At 40.8% G+C, this 16,960-nt stretch overlaps 1 protein-coding gene across 2 annotated transcripts in view; it reads right to left on the bottom strand.

Annotated features, from left to right (window-relative positions):
* Positions 1-15,803, bottom strand: part of DNAJC27 (DnaJ heat shock protein family (Hsp40) member C27) — a 38,791-nt gene extending 22,988 nt beyond the window's left edge. For both annotated transcript variants that reach the window (XM_047782513.1, XM_047782514.1), the window contains exons 1-3: positions 15,532-15,803; positions 8,028-8,110; positions 1,943-2,012 (exon numbers count right to left, since the gene is read on the bottom strand). In XM_047782513.1, the coding sequence (XP_047638469.1) occupies positions 1,943-2,012; positions 8,028-8,110; positions 15,532-15,618 (240 nt within the window). In that variant the 5' untranslated portion in view covers positions 15,619-15,803. The remainder of the gene's footprint in view (positions 1-1,942; positions 2,013-8,027; positions 8,111-15,531) is intronic.
* Between the last annotated feature and the right edge of the window lie 1,157 nt (positions 15,804-16,960).

The raw sequence follows: 16,960 nt of genomic DNA, 5'->3' as shown, positions 1-16,960 counted from the left end.
TTGCAGCTGTGGCTTGGGTTTGATCTCTGGCCCAGGAACTTCCACATGCTGTGGGCATGGCCAAAAAGAAAAAAAAAAAAAGTCACCTCAAATATAATGATATAAATATGCTGAAAGTGAAAGGATAGAAAAAGATCGTATTGTGTAAACATTAATCAAAGGAAAGCAGAAATGTCTATATATTATCAGAAAAAATAGACACTAGAACAAAGAAAATTAGCAGAGATATAGGGGGACAGTATATAATAATAAAATACATAATGAAGACAGCAATCCTCAATGTATATGCACCAAATAAAAGAGCTGCAAAATATGTGAAGCAAAAATAAATAGAACCAAAAGGAGAAATAAACAAGTCTACAATTATAGTTGGACATTTCAGTACCCCTCTTTCAGCAATCGATAGAACAACTAAACAGAAAATCAGCAAGAATATAAAAGAAATTGACACCACTAACCAACATGGTCTAATAAATATTTATAGAATATTCCATTCAACAATAGCCAAATATACATTCTATTCAAGTTCTCATGTAACACATCCCATGATAGACCACATCTTAGGCCATGGTGGTGGGTGTGGGGCGCGGGGGCGGGGGGGGGAGGGAACCTCAACAAATTTAAAAGAATTGGAATCATTCAGTGTGTTCTCTGGTCTCAAGGGAATCAAACTAGAAATCAATAGTAGAAAGATAAGAGTTCCCACTGTGGCACAATGGGATTGGCAGCGTCTTGGGAGTGCTGGGACACAGGTTCAATCGCCAGCCCAGCACAGTAGGTTAAGGATCTGGTGTTGCCACAGCTGCGGCATAGGTTGCAACTGTGGCTTGGATCAGATCCCTGGCCCAGGAACTCCATATGCTGCAAGTGGCCAAAAAAGAAAAAAAGAAAGATAAAAGGAAAATTTCTAAACACTCGGAAACTAAACAGCATACTTCAAAATAATCCATTGGTCATGGAGTTCCCATCATGGCTCACGGTTAACCAACCCGACAGCATCCACAAGGATGTGGGTTCAATCCCTGGCCTTGCTCAGTGGGTTAAGGATCCAGCATTGCCATGAGCTGTGGTGTAGGTCACAGACACGGCTCAGATCTGGCATTGCTGTGGCTGTGACAAAGGCCAGCAGCTACAGCTCCAATTGGACCCCTAGCTCCATTGGTCAAAGTCTCAAGGGAAACAAAAAAACACAAATTGAATGAATAAAGTGAAATATGAATGAAAATGAAGATGCAACATATCAAAATCTGTGGGAGACAGCTATGCAGTGCTGAGAAGTTATAGCACAAAATACACACGTTAGAAAAGAAGAAAATCTCAAATCAATAATCTAAGCTCCCACCTCAAGAACCTAGAAGAGCAAAATAAACCTGAAACAAGCAGAAAGAAAATAATAAAGAGTAAAAAGCCCTCTCAGGGCAAATGAAAAACCCAAGGAAGGAAAAACAAAAGAGAATGGCCATGAGATTAGTCTTGAGACTACCTGGGACTGATAGGCAGATGAGAGTAATCAAGGGAGGCTGCTTTCACTCCTTCTGGGAAGAAAGCACACGTGACTAAGGAGTGAGCTGAAGGATCACTCCAGAACCCTGCTACAAAAGAAGTCACATTACTGAATTCTTCAGGCCACAAAGGGATGCAATTACCCTTTCACATTGTGGGCTAAGGCATAAAGTAAAAAGCAGGAGTCCTTTGAAAGTCAAAATATCTTATCTAAGGGTCTGAGACATGAGCACTGGACTTTTCTACAGCTATTTAAGCGGAGAGCACAAACGACCGAAGATACCCATTAAGTTAAGGCTCAGGAGGAAAGCCACAAACGCCAGCTACATTTACCTATTTTTACCCGACTTGAATATTGGTTGTTTCGATAATTCGGATCTTCTTCCCCTCAACCCATTAACAACAGTGGATATAGGTTTTCTCAAAAAGGCTTTCTTACCTCATAGAAGAAGGGATGTCCAGCCATGTCAAAGATGTTAACTTTAATTTCTCTGTCTCTGACTTGGACCCTGAAATGTTCAAATGGAAACAATCCCAGAGAAGGTCATGGTTTCTGCATTCATATTAATATCATTCATGTAGCTTATGAATTTCAAAAGGTTATGTATGAAATTTAAAAGAGGCTTTCTTGATGCCTCTTCTTTTTTTTTTTTTTGCTTTTTAGGGCTGAATATGGAAATTCTCAGGCTAGGGGTTAAATCAGAGCTGCAGCTGCCGGCCTACCTACAGCCATAGCCACGCAGGATCCAAGCCATGTCTGTGACCTACACCACTGCACACGGCAACACTGGATCTTTAACCCACTGAGCAAGGCCAGGGATCCAACCCACATCCTCATGGATACTAGTTGGGTTCATTACCACCAAGCTGCAATGGGAACTCCTCCTCTTAGGGCCCCTTCTTGATTCCAGATAATCTTTGCAACAGGAACCAGCAACCTAGCAGGTTGTCTCCTGTTTAGGAACACTGAATTCACCTGGAATAAGTGCCCTAGTTTAGCTTCACCTTACCTCAAGACACTTCAGTCCATACCCGTAACAAACAAATGGTACCTGTTACTGTGGTACTAAAAAAACAGATTCAGGACAAGTAGGAGCAAGATGAAGGAAAACAAAACATTTCCCTTCACTTAGTTAGACGTCTGAATTTCTATGGAGGTTATGCTTGGTTACTGTGCATAAATAGTACAAAATAAATTGCATAAAGATATTATTGGAGTTCCCATTGTGGCTCAGCGGGTTAAGAATCCAACTAGTACCCAGGAGGATGTGGGTTCAATCCCTGGCCTCGCTCAGTGGGTTAAGGATCTGGCGTTGCTGTGGCTGTGGCATAGGCCAGCAGCTACAGCTCTGATTCAACCCCTACCTGGGAATGTCCATATGTCAAAAGTACGGCCCAAAAAGACTTAAAAAAAAAAAGTATATTATTATTATTTTTTAATTTTATAATGATTTTTATTTTTTCCATTATAGCTGGTTTACAGTGTTCTATTTTCTACTGCACAGCATGGTGACCCAGTTACACATACATGTATACATGCTTAAAAAAGTATATTATTAATGATTGTTTAATTTGCTTATGATCTTTATTTGAGCGAGAGCTGAGAGTCAATTTGTTTTCAGAAATTTGAAAACAGAGAAAAGAACAAAAAGGGAAATAACAACCATTCATGTTAGAATTAAGTACTGTTAACATCACAGGATACTTGATTCTATCCTTTTGTTGTACTTCCTTAAAGAAAAATCACTACTGAAAAATGAATGGAAGTTCCTGTCGTGGTGCAGCCAAAACAAATCTGACTAGGAAACATGAAGTTTCGGGTTTGATCCCTGGCCTCGAACAGTAGGTTAAGGATCTGGCATTGCTGTGGCTGTGGTGTAGGCCAGCAGCTACAGCTCTGATTGGACCCCTAGCCTGGGAACCTCCATATGCTGTGGGTGCAGCCCTAAAAAGACAAAAGACAAAAAGAAAAAAAAGAAAAAGAAAAATGAATGAATGAAACAGTTTAAATAATTCAAACACTAAAGAAAACTACAAAGATCCAATTTAAAAGTTTATCCCAAATCCTGCCCCCCAGGGAGGAACAACCTTCATTAGTATAAACGAACATTACTGCAGACTTCTTTCTATATATAGATAAGACTGATAAACATAAATACTTTTATAAAATCAGGGTTATGTTAATTTAAAATAAAAGCACAAAATGTACTTCTGGGGGGGCCACACCCACAGCATGTGAGAATTCCCAGAGCAGGGATCACATCAGCGCCACAGCAGCAACCCGAACCACTGCAGTGACAATGCTGGATACTTAATCCACTGCACCAGAAGAGAACTCCAAAATTTACTTTTCATTGAATTTAACAAAAGGAAAAAAAAAAAAAGAAAAAAAAGAAACTGAGGTAAATTGGGAGGAATTATTGAGCTTTAAATACAATTGTTCTTCACCACAGAAATATTATTTCCTAAAAGACTCCTCTAAGGTTAAGAAGAGATTACTAAAGGTAAACAGATTAGAGTTAGGTTTTCTTAAGTAACATGTTTCAGTGTAGACAGCACTGACGGGGCACCTCCTATGTTACACAAGGACACCAGCAGCTCATGGTCTCTACTACCTCGTGGTTTATTATTATTATTACTATCATTCCCTGTCCGCGTTTAAGATATCCACTTTCTATTCGGAAACCACAATTCCTACAGTTGTTTTATATGATTTGTGTATTTAAATCAAACTAACTATTAATCACTTTACCATTTCTTCATTCCTGAATTCCCTACCATATTTCATCAATTCTAAGATGCACATTTTGTTTTCATTTTAACATCTGTGAAATCAGGATCCATCTCATAAAAGAGAGTGTGACAACAGCAAACAAAACAATAACAGTTTGAGAGCACCTGGAGAAGATTCTGTAAAACAATTTATAACAGGAAATTCTGCCTTAAAAAGACAGCATCTGAGGAGTTCCCATCATGGCTCAGTGGTTAACAAACCCGACTAGTATCCATGAAGACATGGGTTTGATCCCTGGCCTTGCTCAGTGGGTTAAGGATCTTTCGTTGCCATGAGCTATGGTGTAGGTTGTAGACGTGGCTTGGATCCTGCATTGCTGTGGCTGTGGTGTAGGCCGGCAGCTGTAGCTCTGATTCAACCCCTAGCCTACGAACCTCCATATGCCACAACTGCAGCCCTAAAAAGACAAAAAAAAAAAAAAAAAAGATAGCAGCTGAGAAGGGATAGAACTGAAGTTTATAAAATCAGTAACACAAATGCTCACACACTGAAACTCAAAGAGGTCAATTCAATTCAGAAGTCAGACAGAGGAAGAGTTCCCGTCATGGCTCAGTGGTTAACGAATCCAACTAGGAACCACGAGGTGGTGGGTTTGATCCCCGCCCTCACTCAGTGGATTGGGGCTCCAGCGTTGCTGTGAGCTGTGGTGTAGGTCGCAGACGCAGCTCGGATCCCAAGTTGCTGTGGCTCTGACGTAGGCCAGCGGCGACATCTTCGATTAGACCTCTAGCCTGGGAACCTCCATATGCCATGGGAGCTGCCCTAGAAATGGGAAAAAGACAAAAAAAAAAAAAAAAAGTCAGACAGAGGAAATTACCTTAAGAAAAATCAAGAATGTATATATGTATGCGTGACTGGGTCACCTTGCTGTGCAGTAGAAAATCGACAGAACACTGTAAACCAGCTATAATGGAAAAATATAAAAATCATTTTTTAAAAAATCTCAAAGATTAAAAAAAAAAGAAGAAAAATCATAATTCATTATCTCAAGCCAGTGCTTTCCTAAATTGTAGCCTGAAGACCACCTGCATCATAATTACAGGAAGAGGGGAGGTTGTTTAAAATGCAGCATCCTCTGCCCCACCTCAGGCCCAGTGATTCAGAATCTTGGTGGGTGGGTCTTAGGAAGCGTCATTTTTACAAACTCTACAAGTGATTCTTAAGCATGCTGAAAGCTGCAGGATGGAATGAGCATCTAATGTTTTGACAGGCCCAAAACTGTACCACCCCTTACTTCTCCAATGGTGGTTTAAACGGTTCTTCCTTCTGCTGCTTTTTTTTTTTTAAATGGCTGCACCCACAGCATATGAAAGTTTCCAGGACAGGGACTGAATCCGAGCCACAGGTGCAACCTGAGCCACGGCTGCAGTAAGGCCTGATCCTTTAACCCACTTCGCTGGTCCAAGGACCAAACCCATGCCTCCACAGCAACCTGACCCACTGCAGTCTGATTCTTAGCCCACTGCGGCATGGCGGGAACTCCCAGCCATGTGGATGCCACTGTGCTGGCCATAGCTAACTGAGCTGGATAAAGCACTGCCCCCCACCTGGACAATTAAAACCTTCCCTGGGGTTTTAAAACTTGGGATTAGTTTTGGTTCCTCTCTAGAGGTAAAATATACAATATAAGCCCGAGAGCAATGGGCAACTCTGTAGAAGGAGCCAAAAGGTAGAGAGAGGTGGTGGGGGAGAGTGTGAAATGACTGGGCTATATTCTGTCCCTGATTCTAGCAGTCTCGGAAGTCCAGCTACATCCTTCTAATTGGATTATGTGAATTGATTATCTTTAAGTTGGGTTTCTGTCAATCACATCCTTCTTCTCACCATGGGACAACTATTAAAAAATTTTTTTAACAAGAAACAGAATACAGTTAGGCCTCTGTATCCATGAGTTCTGTATCCATGGATTCAATCAACCTCAGATTAAAAATATTCAGGGGAAAAAATTCCAGAAAGTTCCAAAAAGCAGAACTTGAACTTGCCACAACGTGGCAGCTATTTACACTGCATTTACAACAATTTATATAGCATTTACATTGTATTAGGTATTACAAGTAATCTAAAGATGATTTAAAGTATCTAGATAATGTGTGTAGGTTATACGCAAATACTACACCATTTCATGTAAGAGGCTTAAATATCTGCAAATTGTGGTATCTGATAGGGTCCTGGAACCAACATCCCTTGGATACCGAGAGGCAATTGTAGGCTGCTGAATAAACCAGTTCTATGGCATAATATGGTAACTCTCATTTCCTAGGATGAATAAATAGCTACTTATATGGATTCGAAACAAAACTGCCTTAAATAGGATATCCTATCATATCACTGCTGAAATGTTGTGCCTGAAATACAGACACATCCTCCACTTTAATCTACCTTCTCGAATGCTGCCCTCACAGACTAATCTTGCAAACTTCCTCTTTAGATGTATCTATCTTACCTAATAGTACATATTTATTGAGTATCTACTAAATATAAGCACTGTACCAGGCACCTGGATGTCCTTTACACTAATAGTCCCTTCTTCATGGAGCTTCTAATCTAGCAGGAGCTATTAAACATATAAAATAATATACTAGGTAAATTATGCTAAGACCCGTGAATAGCAGAGATTTTAATACTTCTGAGTCCCGACTGATAAAGAAGGTGTTCAGAAGGCCCTGTGGGAACAGGAACACTCTACAACTTGAGGAGACTGACAGGTGGCGGGAGAAAGGGAAAGGACATACCAGGTGGCCAGAATGAAGCACGGCACTGAGAAGGGCAAGAGCAATGGCACGGCTTCAGGGACCATGCGATGCGGAGTAGGTGTGTGAAAGAATATAATGAGAGCAAAGGGAGGGGCAGGCTGGGCGCGAAACGGAGCCCCCGAGATTCCACCCTGGGGGGGGTGCTGTTCTACCTCAACTCCACTCCTCGGCAGTGCCATTTCCTGCCAGTGGAACCGGATCTCCCCAGCTCCACCCACCCCCGATTCATCTCCAAATAAATCCCCACTTATACCCAATTTTGCTCTTCCCAGATCATTTTCGCTAGAGTCCAATAGGCCATAAAGATCATAAAAAGGAAGTTCTCAGATAGAAAAATTTTCACATAATATTTAGACTCTCAAGGAGAGAATATTTCAAAATTCTCTAAAAATACACCTGCTAACGGGATGTGTTTATACAGAAACCTACTTCCTGAAAAGCTACATCTGCCATCAGGCTTCGTGCTGACTTGCTCATCACAGAATATCCTACATTCTGTTCACATAGGCCTGGTGAACAGAAGGTGCTCCATGAGGAAAAAATGAAGTGACCACTACTCTCTAAAGATCTTTTTTTTTTTTTTAATTTTTATTTTTTATTTTATTTAGTTGTTGTTGTTGTTGCTCCCGCGGCATATGGAGGTTCCCAGGCTAGGGGTCGAATCGGAGCTGTAGCCACTGGCCTAGGCCAGAGGCACAGCAACGCGGGATCCGAGCCGCGTCTGCGACCTACACCACAGCTCACGGCAACGCCGGATCGTCAACCCACTGAGCAAGGGCAGGGACAGAACCCGCAACCTCATGGTTCCTAGTCGGATTCGTTAACCACTGCGCCACGACGGGAACGCCCTCTAAAGATCTCTTATTCCTGTCTGTCCCAACATATTTTCAGAATCTCTGTTTCAAGGCAGCTCAGTGTAGACAGGTTCTGAATTTCCATGTAATTTGCAAGCCCAAAGAAACAATATATGTACTCACTTTGTGACTCCATAGTCAATTCCAATTGTCGCAAGGTACTTAGACACAAATCTTTTCTCACAGTACCTCTTTATAATACAGCTCTGAAAAGGTAAAAATACATGCTTTTAGTAAAGACTCTCCGGAACACATACAAAATAAGCACATTTCTTCCTTATGGCTTCTTCATTCACTTCTATGAGAGACAAAGCTTTTTCAAAAGCCAAAACTATATTGAAATAAATAACAACATTTTTTAAAGAAAAATTATTTTTAAATTCTGCCCTGAATACAAAATGTGGGTATGTTTTCAGTTTAGTTCTCAATCCTTGTTCTTTCTTTTGAAGATTTCTTCTACTTTTATGCTTTCAATAATGACACCAAAATATTTGTCTACCTTGACCTCCCACCCCAGACTAGATCCACATCTCCAAATATCTTCTCGACTCAGTTCTACTCAAGGTCCTGCTGCTTCACAAATTCAGCATGTCCCCAAATGAACGAATCCTATACATAAAAATAGCTCATCCTGCTGACATCCTAGTTCTGTTACTAATGCCGCCATTTTCCCAGAGGATTAAAACATTAATGTCACGTTGGATTCAGAATCTTTCGGAATCTTCTGTTGAAAGTTTCTTCCACCTTTCTCTTCATCCCAGTTCCTGTTGGTACCACTTGGGTTCAGGTCTTCATCATCTACTCCTGCACAACCGTAGGAAATTCTTTAGTGGTCTTTGCGCCTCCTCTCCTCCCAACTTCAACCAACAACTGTGCATCACTAACATTATTCTGCTCCTCCACCTCAAAATTCTTCGGTGGCTTCTCGCTGCCAAGAGTTCATCATCCACATTCCTTTGTCCGTTATTCCAGGTCCTCCATGATTCGGCCCTAATTTGTCTTCTCTGTGTAAACCCTTCCATATACCCACCCTCCATTTCTGCAAAACTCCCAGGCCTGACTTCATGACTTTTGTCATTACTTTTCCCTGTACTTGGAGTGAAATGGCTTCCTTTTTTCCCCCCAAATCCTAGTTACCCATTAAGGCCCAGGGCAAACTCTGAGCACCCAGGTTACGAGTTCCTGCTTCTATCTTCACTGCTCCAGTGCTTCCATTTACTACCTACATTTGCCATCAGTCACACACGCTGCCTGGTTACCTTTTGCCATGTGTTTATGCACCTCATCTCTTCAGCTAGACAGTAAACTACTTGAGGGCCAGCACCAGTATTTTACTTCTTTATATCCGAGCAATCAGCTCAGTGCAGATGAAAATCCAGTTTAAAATAACTGCTATATTAATAGCAATCCTTAGCGCTCATGAAACAGAATTGACTTGAAGTGCTGGTAATGAAGCTTATTCTGCTCAAACACATTCCTGATGAACCTCAATCTAAATTAAATAGGACAGTTGCTTTAAAAAGTACTTGATAAGCTCATTGTGAACTGAAGGAAAAACTTCTTTGGAGTGACTACTGCTAAGAGGCTACATTTTAAAATACCCTTTACAGCCTTAAAGCACTTCTCAAATGTTTTCTCTTACAATAAACTAGAAAAATAGTCTTTTTCTAATTTATTCATGAGATTAAGGGACCTAAAAGTCCTTTAACTCTAGTACACTATTTAAACACTAGTCCTAAGTATTTAAAGAGATACACATTTAATTAAAAGTATAAATAACTACTCCCTATAGCCACAGAGATGGGTTCCTGGGCCTTAGGATCATACAAGCTAAATTAAATAACATAAGTATAAACTTTTTTGCTTTCTCTATTTTTCTTAAATACCTTTAAGGCCCTTATCTTTTTTAATGCAGTTACAATTAAGAATCTTAGTAGGTTTGAATCTTGTTTTTCTCTAATAGAATTAGCCTAGAATTCACATGAAAAAATAGCGTTCTGGGAAGAACAGTCAAAGTATGAAAAACAGGAAAGGGGCAGGACTGTAGAAAGAGGTGAGAACTGGCATTGATAGATAGTCCAAAACCAATTAAGAGAGTATTATCTTGGCATAAGAATAAACAAGTAGGTCAATGGAATAGAACAGAGAGTTCAGAAATAGATCTCATTATATAAGGAAATTTAAAAGGTAATAAAGGTGATATTTAAAGTCAATGGGGGGAGTTCCTGTAGTGGCACAGTGGAAACAAATCCAATTAGGGGAGTTTCTGTTGTGGCACAGTGGTCAACCCACCTGACTAGGAACCATGAGGTTGCAGGTTCAATCCCTGCCCTTGCTCAGTCGGTTAAGGATCTGGCGTTGCTGTGAGCTGTGGTGTAGGTCGCAGACGCTGGCTCAGATCCCGAGTTGCTGTGGCTCTGGCATAGCCCGGCGGCTACAGCTCCAATTAGACCCCTAGCTGGGAACATCCACATGCTGTGGGAGCAGCCCTAGAAAAGGCAAAAAGACCCCCCCCCCAAAAAAAAAACCCAACTAGGAAACATGAGGTTGCAGGTTCAATCCCTGCCCTTGCTCAGTGGGTTAAAGGATCCAGCCTTGCCATGAGCTGTGGTGTAGGTCACAGACGCTGCTCAGATCCCACGTTGCTGTGGCTGTGGCGTAGGCTGGCAGTTGTAGCTCCAATACGACCCCTAGCCTGGGAACTTCCATATGCTTCAGGCATGGCCCTAAAAAGAAAGAAAGAAAAATAGAAAGAGAGAAAGAGAGAAAAAGAGAGAGAGAGAGAGGGAGGGAGGGAGAAAGAAAGAAAGAAAGAAAGAAAGAAACAGAAAGGAAGGAAGGAAGGAAGGAACTATAGCAACATTGTTTGTAGTAGGGAACAGAGAAACAAGTGAATTCTCATCCATAGAGGGGATATTTGCACATCACAGACTATTATGCAACCATGAAAAAGAGTGATTGCTGTTATGTCAGAGAGGGGAATTACCATAACCTACTGTTAGGAGAGAATAAGCAAACTCCAAAGAAGTACATATAATATTGTTTGATGTAGGTAACTTTAGATTGCAAGTAAGGGAAACCAATTCAACTGATGTAACAAAAATATTTAATATAACTGGAAATCTAGTTAGGGCAATCTTCAGAGTCACTTGATATGAAAAGTCAATGCTAAGAACATCAGGAGCAGATCCTGGAGATCACTGAGAACTGGGCTGGGATCTAGGGTAAATGGATGCCAATGCAGAAAGCTGAACTGGATATAAACAAAGAGCACAGAGAAATTCCCCATAAAGGGAATTAACCCTGGGGAATTCCCTTTATCTTACTGCATCTCCAGAACCTCTAAAATAATACTGAATAATTTAAAAAAAAAAATCATGTACCCTTTCTTATACCTAACTTTAAAGGAAATGGCCGCAGCATTTTCCCCTTTAGTATAACCTTTGCTGTTGGTTAATAATAAATATGGATTTTCATATTTAAGTAGTTCGTTTTATTCTGATGTTGCTTAAGTGTTTGTTAGGTTGATTATATCAAATTTTTTACACTACAGAAAATATTTTCTCTAGTAATCAGTTCACATAACATGTTATGTTAACTTCCTGATGCTGAGCCAAGTTTGCACTCCTGGGATAAACCCTATCCCAGGGTTTCATTACTTGCTAGCAGTGAAATTTTTTTGATATGTTGCCGAATTCTATTTGTCGATATTTAGATATTATGCATCTCTATGCATATGTGAAAATGGCATACACTTTTCTTTTTTGATACTATATCAAGTTTTGCTATTTAAGTTACCATAACTTTATATAAATAAGTTGGAGTGCTGTTCATCTTTTTCTTTGCCTCAGAATAACTTAAGCAATTGAAGTTACATGTTATTTAAAGCTTAAATAAAGCTTATTCATGAAGCCATCTGATCTTACTTTTTTAGATTAAAAAAAATATTTTAATGGCTTCTCCAATTTCTTCTTATGTGACTGGTCATTTGGGTTTTCTACTTTTTGAAAAGATTTTGGTAAATTGTATTCTGCTAGGAAATCCTCCACTTCCTCTACATTTTGAAATGTGTTCCCATAGAACTGAATATAGTATTCTTTAATCTTTCTTTTAATTTCTTTTAGTAAGTGATTTTGTCTCCTTTTCCTTTTTTTTTTTTCTTTCTTTTTAAGGCTGAACCTGCGTCATATGGAAGTTCCCAGGCTAAGGGTCGAATTGCAGCTGCAACTGCTGACTCACACTATAGCAACGCCAGATCCGAGCCCCATATGCAACCTACATGGCAGCCAACAGCAGTGCCTGATCTTTAACCCAATGAGCGAGGGCAGGGATCCCTCACATCCCCGTGGATACCAGCTGGGTTCTTAACCTGCTGAGGCACAATAGGAACTCTGATTTTGTCTCCTTTTCAGTACTAATCTTGCAACTTTTTGCTTTCTCTATTTTTCTTAAATAAATTTTTAGGCATTTTCTTTTTCATTAATCTTTCCAGGGAATTATTTCTTTTGGTGTATTTTGTCTTTTTATGGCCACACTCGAGGCATATGGAGGTTCCCAGGCTAGGGGTCAAATCGGAACTACAGCTGCCGGCCTACACCACAGCCACAGCAATGCAGGATCCTTAACCCACTGAGCAAAGCCAGGGATCAAACCTGCGTCCTCATGGATGTTAATCAGATATTTTTCTGCTGAGCCAGGATGGGAAAGAACTCCAGTTCCTTTATTTTTTAAAAGTGAGATATACCATAATGTTTATACTTTTAAGATATACAATTCAGTGGTTCTAAGCATATTCACAAAGGTGAATTAAGTGCCTTTTACTTTTTATTTCTTTTTAAGAAACGAATAAGACAGTGGATTTTCCTTTCATTACAGCTTTAAATTGGCCCTGAAAATTCTGAAATGGATTCTCTCCTTTCATTGCTTTCTACTTATTTTGTCATTTGCTTTGATTTTCCCTTTGTTTTTTTTTTTTTTTCTTCTTCTTCTTTTATTCCCCGCACCTGCAGCATATGGAAGTTCCCAGGCCAGGGATAAAAATCCAGGCTGCAGCTGTGACCTACCCCACAGCTGCAGCAATGCTGGATCCTTTATCTGCTGTGCCACAGCAAGAGCTCCCGATTTGCCCTTTGATGCAAGGATTATTTACTGGGGCATGCCTTAATTTTTAACTTATTTATCTGTGTGTCTTCCTATATTTTCCAAATTCTTTAAAATGAATGTATTACTTTTAAAACTAAAGCAAAATTATTTTAAATTACACTTAAATCTTTTATCCACCTAAAATTTATTTTCGAGAAAGGTATTCAATAGGAATCCACTCCACTCCCAAAGAGTAGATAGCTATTGCAAAAGTACTTATTAAATGGTCCTTACTTTCCCACAGACTTACTATATTTGTTGTAAACTGACTTTCCTTGTATGTTTGTGTTTATTTCTGGGTGCTGTTCTGCTCCACTGATGTTTCTATCTCTATTATTTCCTTTCCGGTATCAATCGGAAAAGTTTAGTAACTTTAAAATATGTTTTAATATCTGATAGTGTTAGTCTCTTCTCATTTCCTTTTCACAATAAAGAAATTGTATTGGAGTATGTTTACTGACAATGCTGTGTTAATTTCAGGTGTACCTCAAAGTGAATGAGTTATACATATACACAGTCTCATATTTAATTTTTCACCTTTTATTATGTTCTGAAGAAAAAAAAAACCCTATTGGTATTTTAACTGGAACTGAATTACATTCGAAGATTATTTTAAAGAATTGACATCTCTAAAATATAGATCCTAATTATGGGGAAAGTATGTCTTTCCATTTGTCTAGGTAATTTTATGTAAACTCTAAGAGCTTACAAAGTTTCTTCATATAGGTCCTTCTAGGTTCACTTTTTAGGGCTGCAATTGCGGCATATGGAGGTTCCCAGGCTAGGGGTCCAATCAGAGCTGCAGCTGCCCGCCTACACCACAGCCACAGCAACGTGGGATCCGAGCCACGTCTGCGACCTACACCACAGCTCACAGCAATGCCGGATCCTTAACCCACTGATGGAGGCCAGGGATGGAACCTGCAACCTCATGGTTCCTAGTCGGATTCGTTAACCACTGCACCACGACGGGAACTCCCCTACCCATTTCTTAAGTTTAAACCTAGGCACTTTATTTTGGTTGTTATTGTAAGCTGAAATCGTTTTTCAATTATATTTTCCAAACAATTATAATTTGATATAATAAAGCTATAAATCTTTGTACATTAATTTTGTCTTTTCTTATTATTTCTAATAGCTTTTCAGTTAATTCTCTCTGGGTTTCCATATAAACAATCTTATTATTAACAAATAATGATAATTTTGCTTTCTCCTTTCCAGTATTTTGTATGTTCTTTCTTTCCCCTAACTGCATTGGCTAATAAATCTAGAATATTACATAAATGTGATAACATTTTAAGCTATTTCTAACATTTTAAGCTATTTCTAATGTTGCACCACTAAGTACAGTAAAATTTAAAAAGTGAGCATGCTCACTTAGCCAGTTAACCTTCTAGAGGCTTTATTCTTTTTCTTTTCAAAGCCTGGCACAAAGCTGGCATTCAACAAATGCTGACTTTCAACTATGTTAATACATACATACATACATATAGATTCATGAACAGTACAAGATAATCCTAAATAGAAAGCAAAGACATGAATAAACATTTACTGAGCACCAACTATGTGCAAGGCACTGGCATAAATACTCCCATCAACAGCTCTTTTGGCATGCAGATCCTACTAGGAGTTGATTTTGACAGCATAAGATGGAAAGAACACTGCAATGGGAGTGTGAAGATCCAGGTTCTAACCCTGTCTCGGTCACTGATATGATGACCTTGGCAGGTTCTTAACCAAAAGCTTCCACTTACCCTGAAGGGGAGACAATTTGAGTCAAGTTGGAATTCATGTGAGGAAAGACCTTCCTTCATCTCTCTCCCTCCCTCCCCCCATGCTATGGGAGAGCTTAGAGCTGACCCAGTAGAAGCAGAACAGAAGAAGGCAGGGAACTAAGACTTCTTTGAGATAATGGATGTAGTGACACTACCAGAAATAAAAACAAAACTAACAAAACAAAATAACACAAGTTCCTTGACATCCGTCGCACCTCCTCTGTGAAACACTTCAGCATCAGTCATGCTCTCTTAGATGAAATGTAGATTCTGGGCTCCATGTCTGCAGAGTAACATTTGACAAATCCTCATCCTCACACATGCCCAGTAAAGTCCCTTCGGCTCCCAAACCCTTCTGGGGGTCCCTGAACTTTTATTCTCCACCTCTAAGTCCTGGACGGGTCACCTGGAACGCCGATATGGTACCTAGGCAGGCGATCTGACATAAGGACCTAGGCCTCCTTAACTCTTTGGGATACAGCCAAGGGTTAGAAGCACACGAGGCACCTTCTTAGGTGTTGGAGAGGGGCAACCCAAAGGTCAAAAAGGTCAGGAGACTTTTCTGAGCGGAGCCGCATCTCTCAGGAGACCAGGCCTGCTCAGGGGCGGGGAGGAGGCTGAGCCACGGGCTGTTGAGTGGCCGCCCTCCCAGCCAATCGGCACATCGCCCCGCCGCGCTGAGGTCCCGCCCCTCCCAGCGCGGTACTCACTTTCCCCACTTCGGCGTTGCCCATGGAGATGACTTTGATGCGTAGGGACTTGCCAGGCTCCTTCCGCTTCGGCACGTTGGCCTCCATTGCCCTCGCTCTCTCGGGGCCACCCGCCTCAGTCTCTCCTTGTTCACCGCGCTGGCCCGTCCCTCAGGCTTCCTCGTCCAATGGCGGAGCCGCTGCTCTCGTCACCGCCTCAACTCCGCGGCTCGCCATCCCCGCCGCTGCCAGGCAGCGGGCGCGGGCGGTTGGGAACGTCCGAACCTGCGGTGGGAGGGAGAAGAAAGTCTCGCGATGCTAGAAAAGGGCGGCGTGACGTCATCTCTAGGCCCTGGAGAGTCGGTTTTAGTTTTCCTGAGGTCAAGCGATCGAGCCTAGGTCGCGTCCCTCGGCAGGAAGGTGGTGTGGCGGGGTGGCCGAGTTTGCCTTTCATCGTGGGCGCGGCCTTGTGTTCAGGGGCTTCAGGACATAGGCATTTGTTAGGTTAGCAGCCAGGTGGTAGAAATTTATTGGCTGTTCAGGGCAGTTCCCAGGGCTGGAAGTTGCTGGAATTACGGGTTAGTTCAGGGCCCGGCCACGCTAAAAATTCGAAGCAGACCACTGTCCGTTTGGGGTTTGTTTTTTTTTCTTTTCTTTTTCTTTCTTTCTTTTTTTTTTTTTTTTTGGTGGATTCTTCAGTGCCCAAGGGCCCATCCATTAACCCCTCTTCCAATATTATGCTTCCCTTCGAAGTCCCTGAGGGGCAGAGTCAGAAGCCAGGGAAGTGGGGAAGTCGGGGCCCTGGTACTGGAGGAGGACCATTAGGCAAGATCTGTATTAAGAAAGACTCGACGTGTTTATTCTTTAAAATAAATTATGAACTACGTTGGACATACGTAAAGCTATAAAGAGTAATGTAGTAAGTATCTGTGTATCCACCACTTACCTTAAGAAATAAAACGTCACGATACTGTGTGTACTCTTCCCGAATGGAAATCCCTCTTCCCACACTGCAAAATGTTGCAGCTGTTTGAATTGGAGCTTTTAATTTCCAGGCTTTTGTTTTACTACGTATGTATATATACCTCGAAATATAGAATTATACTTAATCTTTTAGAAATCTTTGTTTTGAAATAATTTCGAGAATAGTAGGGGGGAAAAAACCTTGTATACCTTTTATCCAGATTCATTGTCCACATTTTGCCTCATTTACTATATTGGCCATGATCACTATGTATACATAAATATACACACTTTTTTCCTTGAATCATTTGAGAGTAATTTGCAAAAATCTTTATCCATAGATAATTTGATGTGTATTTCCTAGGAATAAGGACTTTCCCTTACATAGCAACAGTAAGCAAAACGTAACATTGTTATCTAACCCTGTGGCTCTCAAACTGTGCACTGAGTGCCCCCACAGCCCCACAGTGAATTTATAGGAGCTATC

Source organism: Phacochoerus africanus, chromosome 5 (genome assembly GCF_016906955.1).
Source record: "Phacochoerus africanus isolate WHEZ1 chromosome 5, ROS_Pafr_v1, whole genome shotgun sequence".
Lineage (NCBI taxonomy): Eukaryota > Metazoa > Chordata > Mammalia > Artiodactyla > Suidae > Phacochoerus > Phacochoerus africanus.
This window is presented reverse-complemented; position numbering and strand designations above follow the sequence as displayed.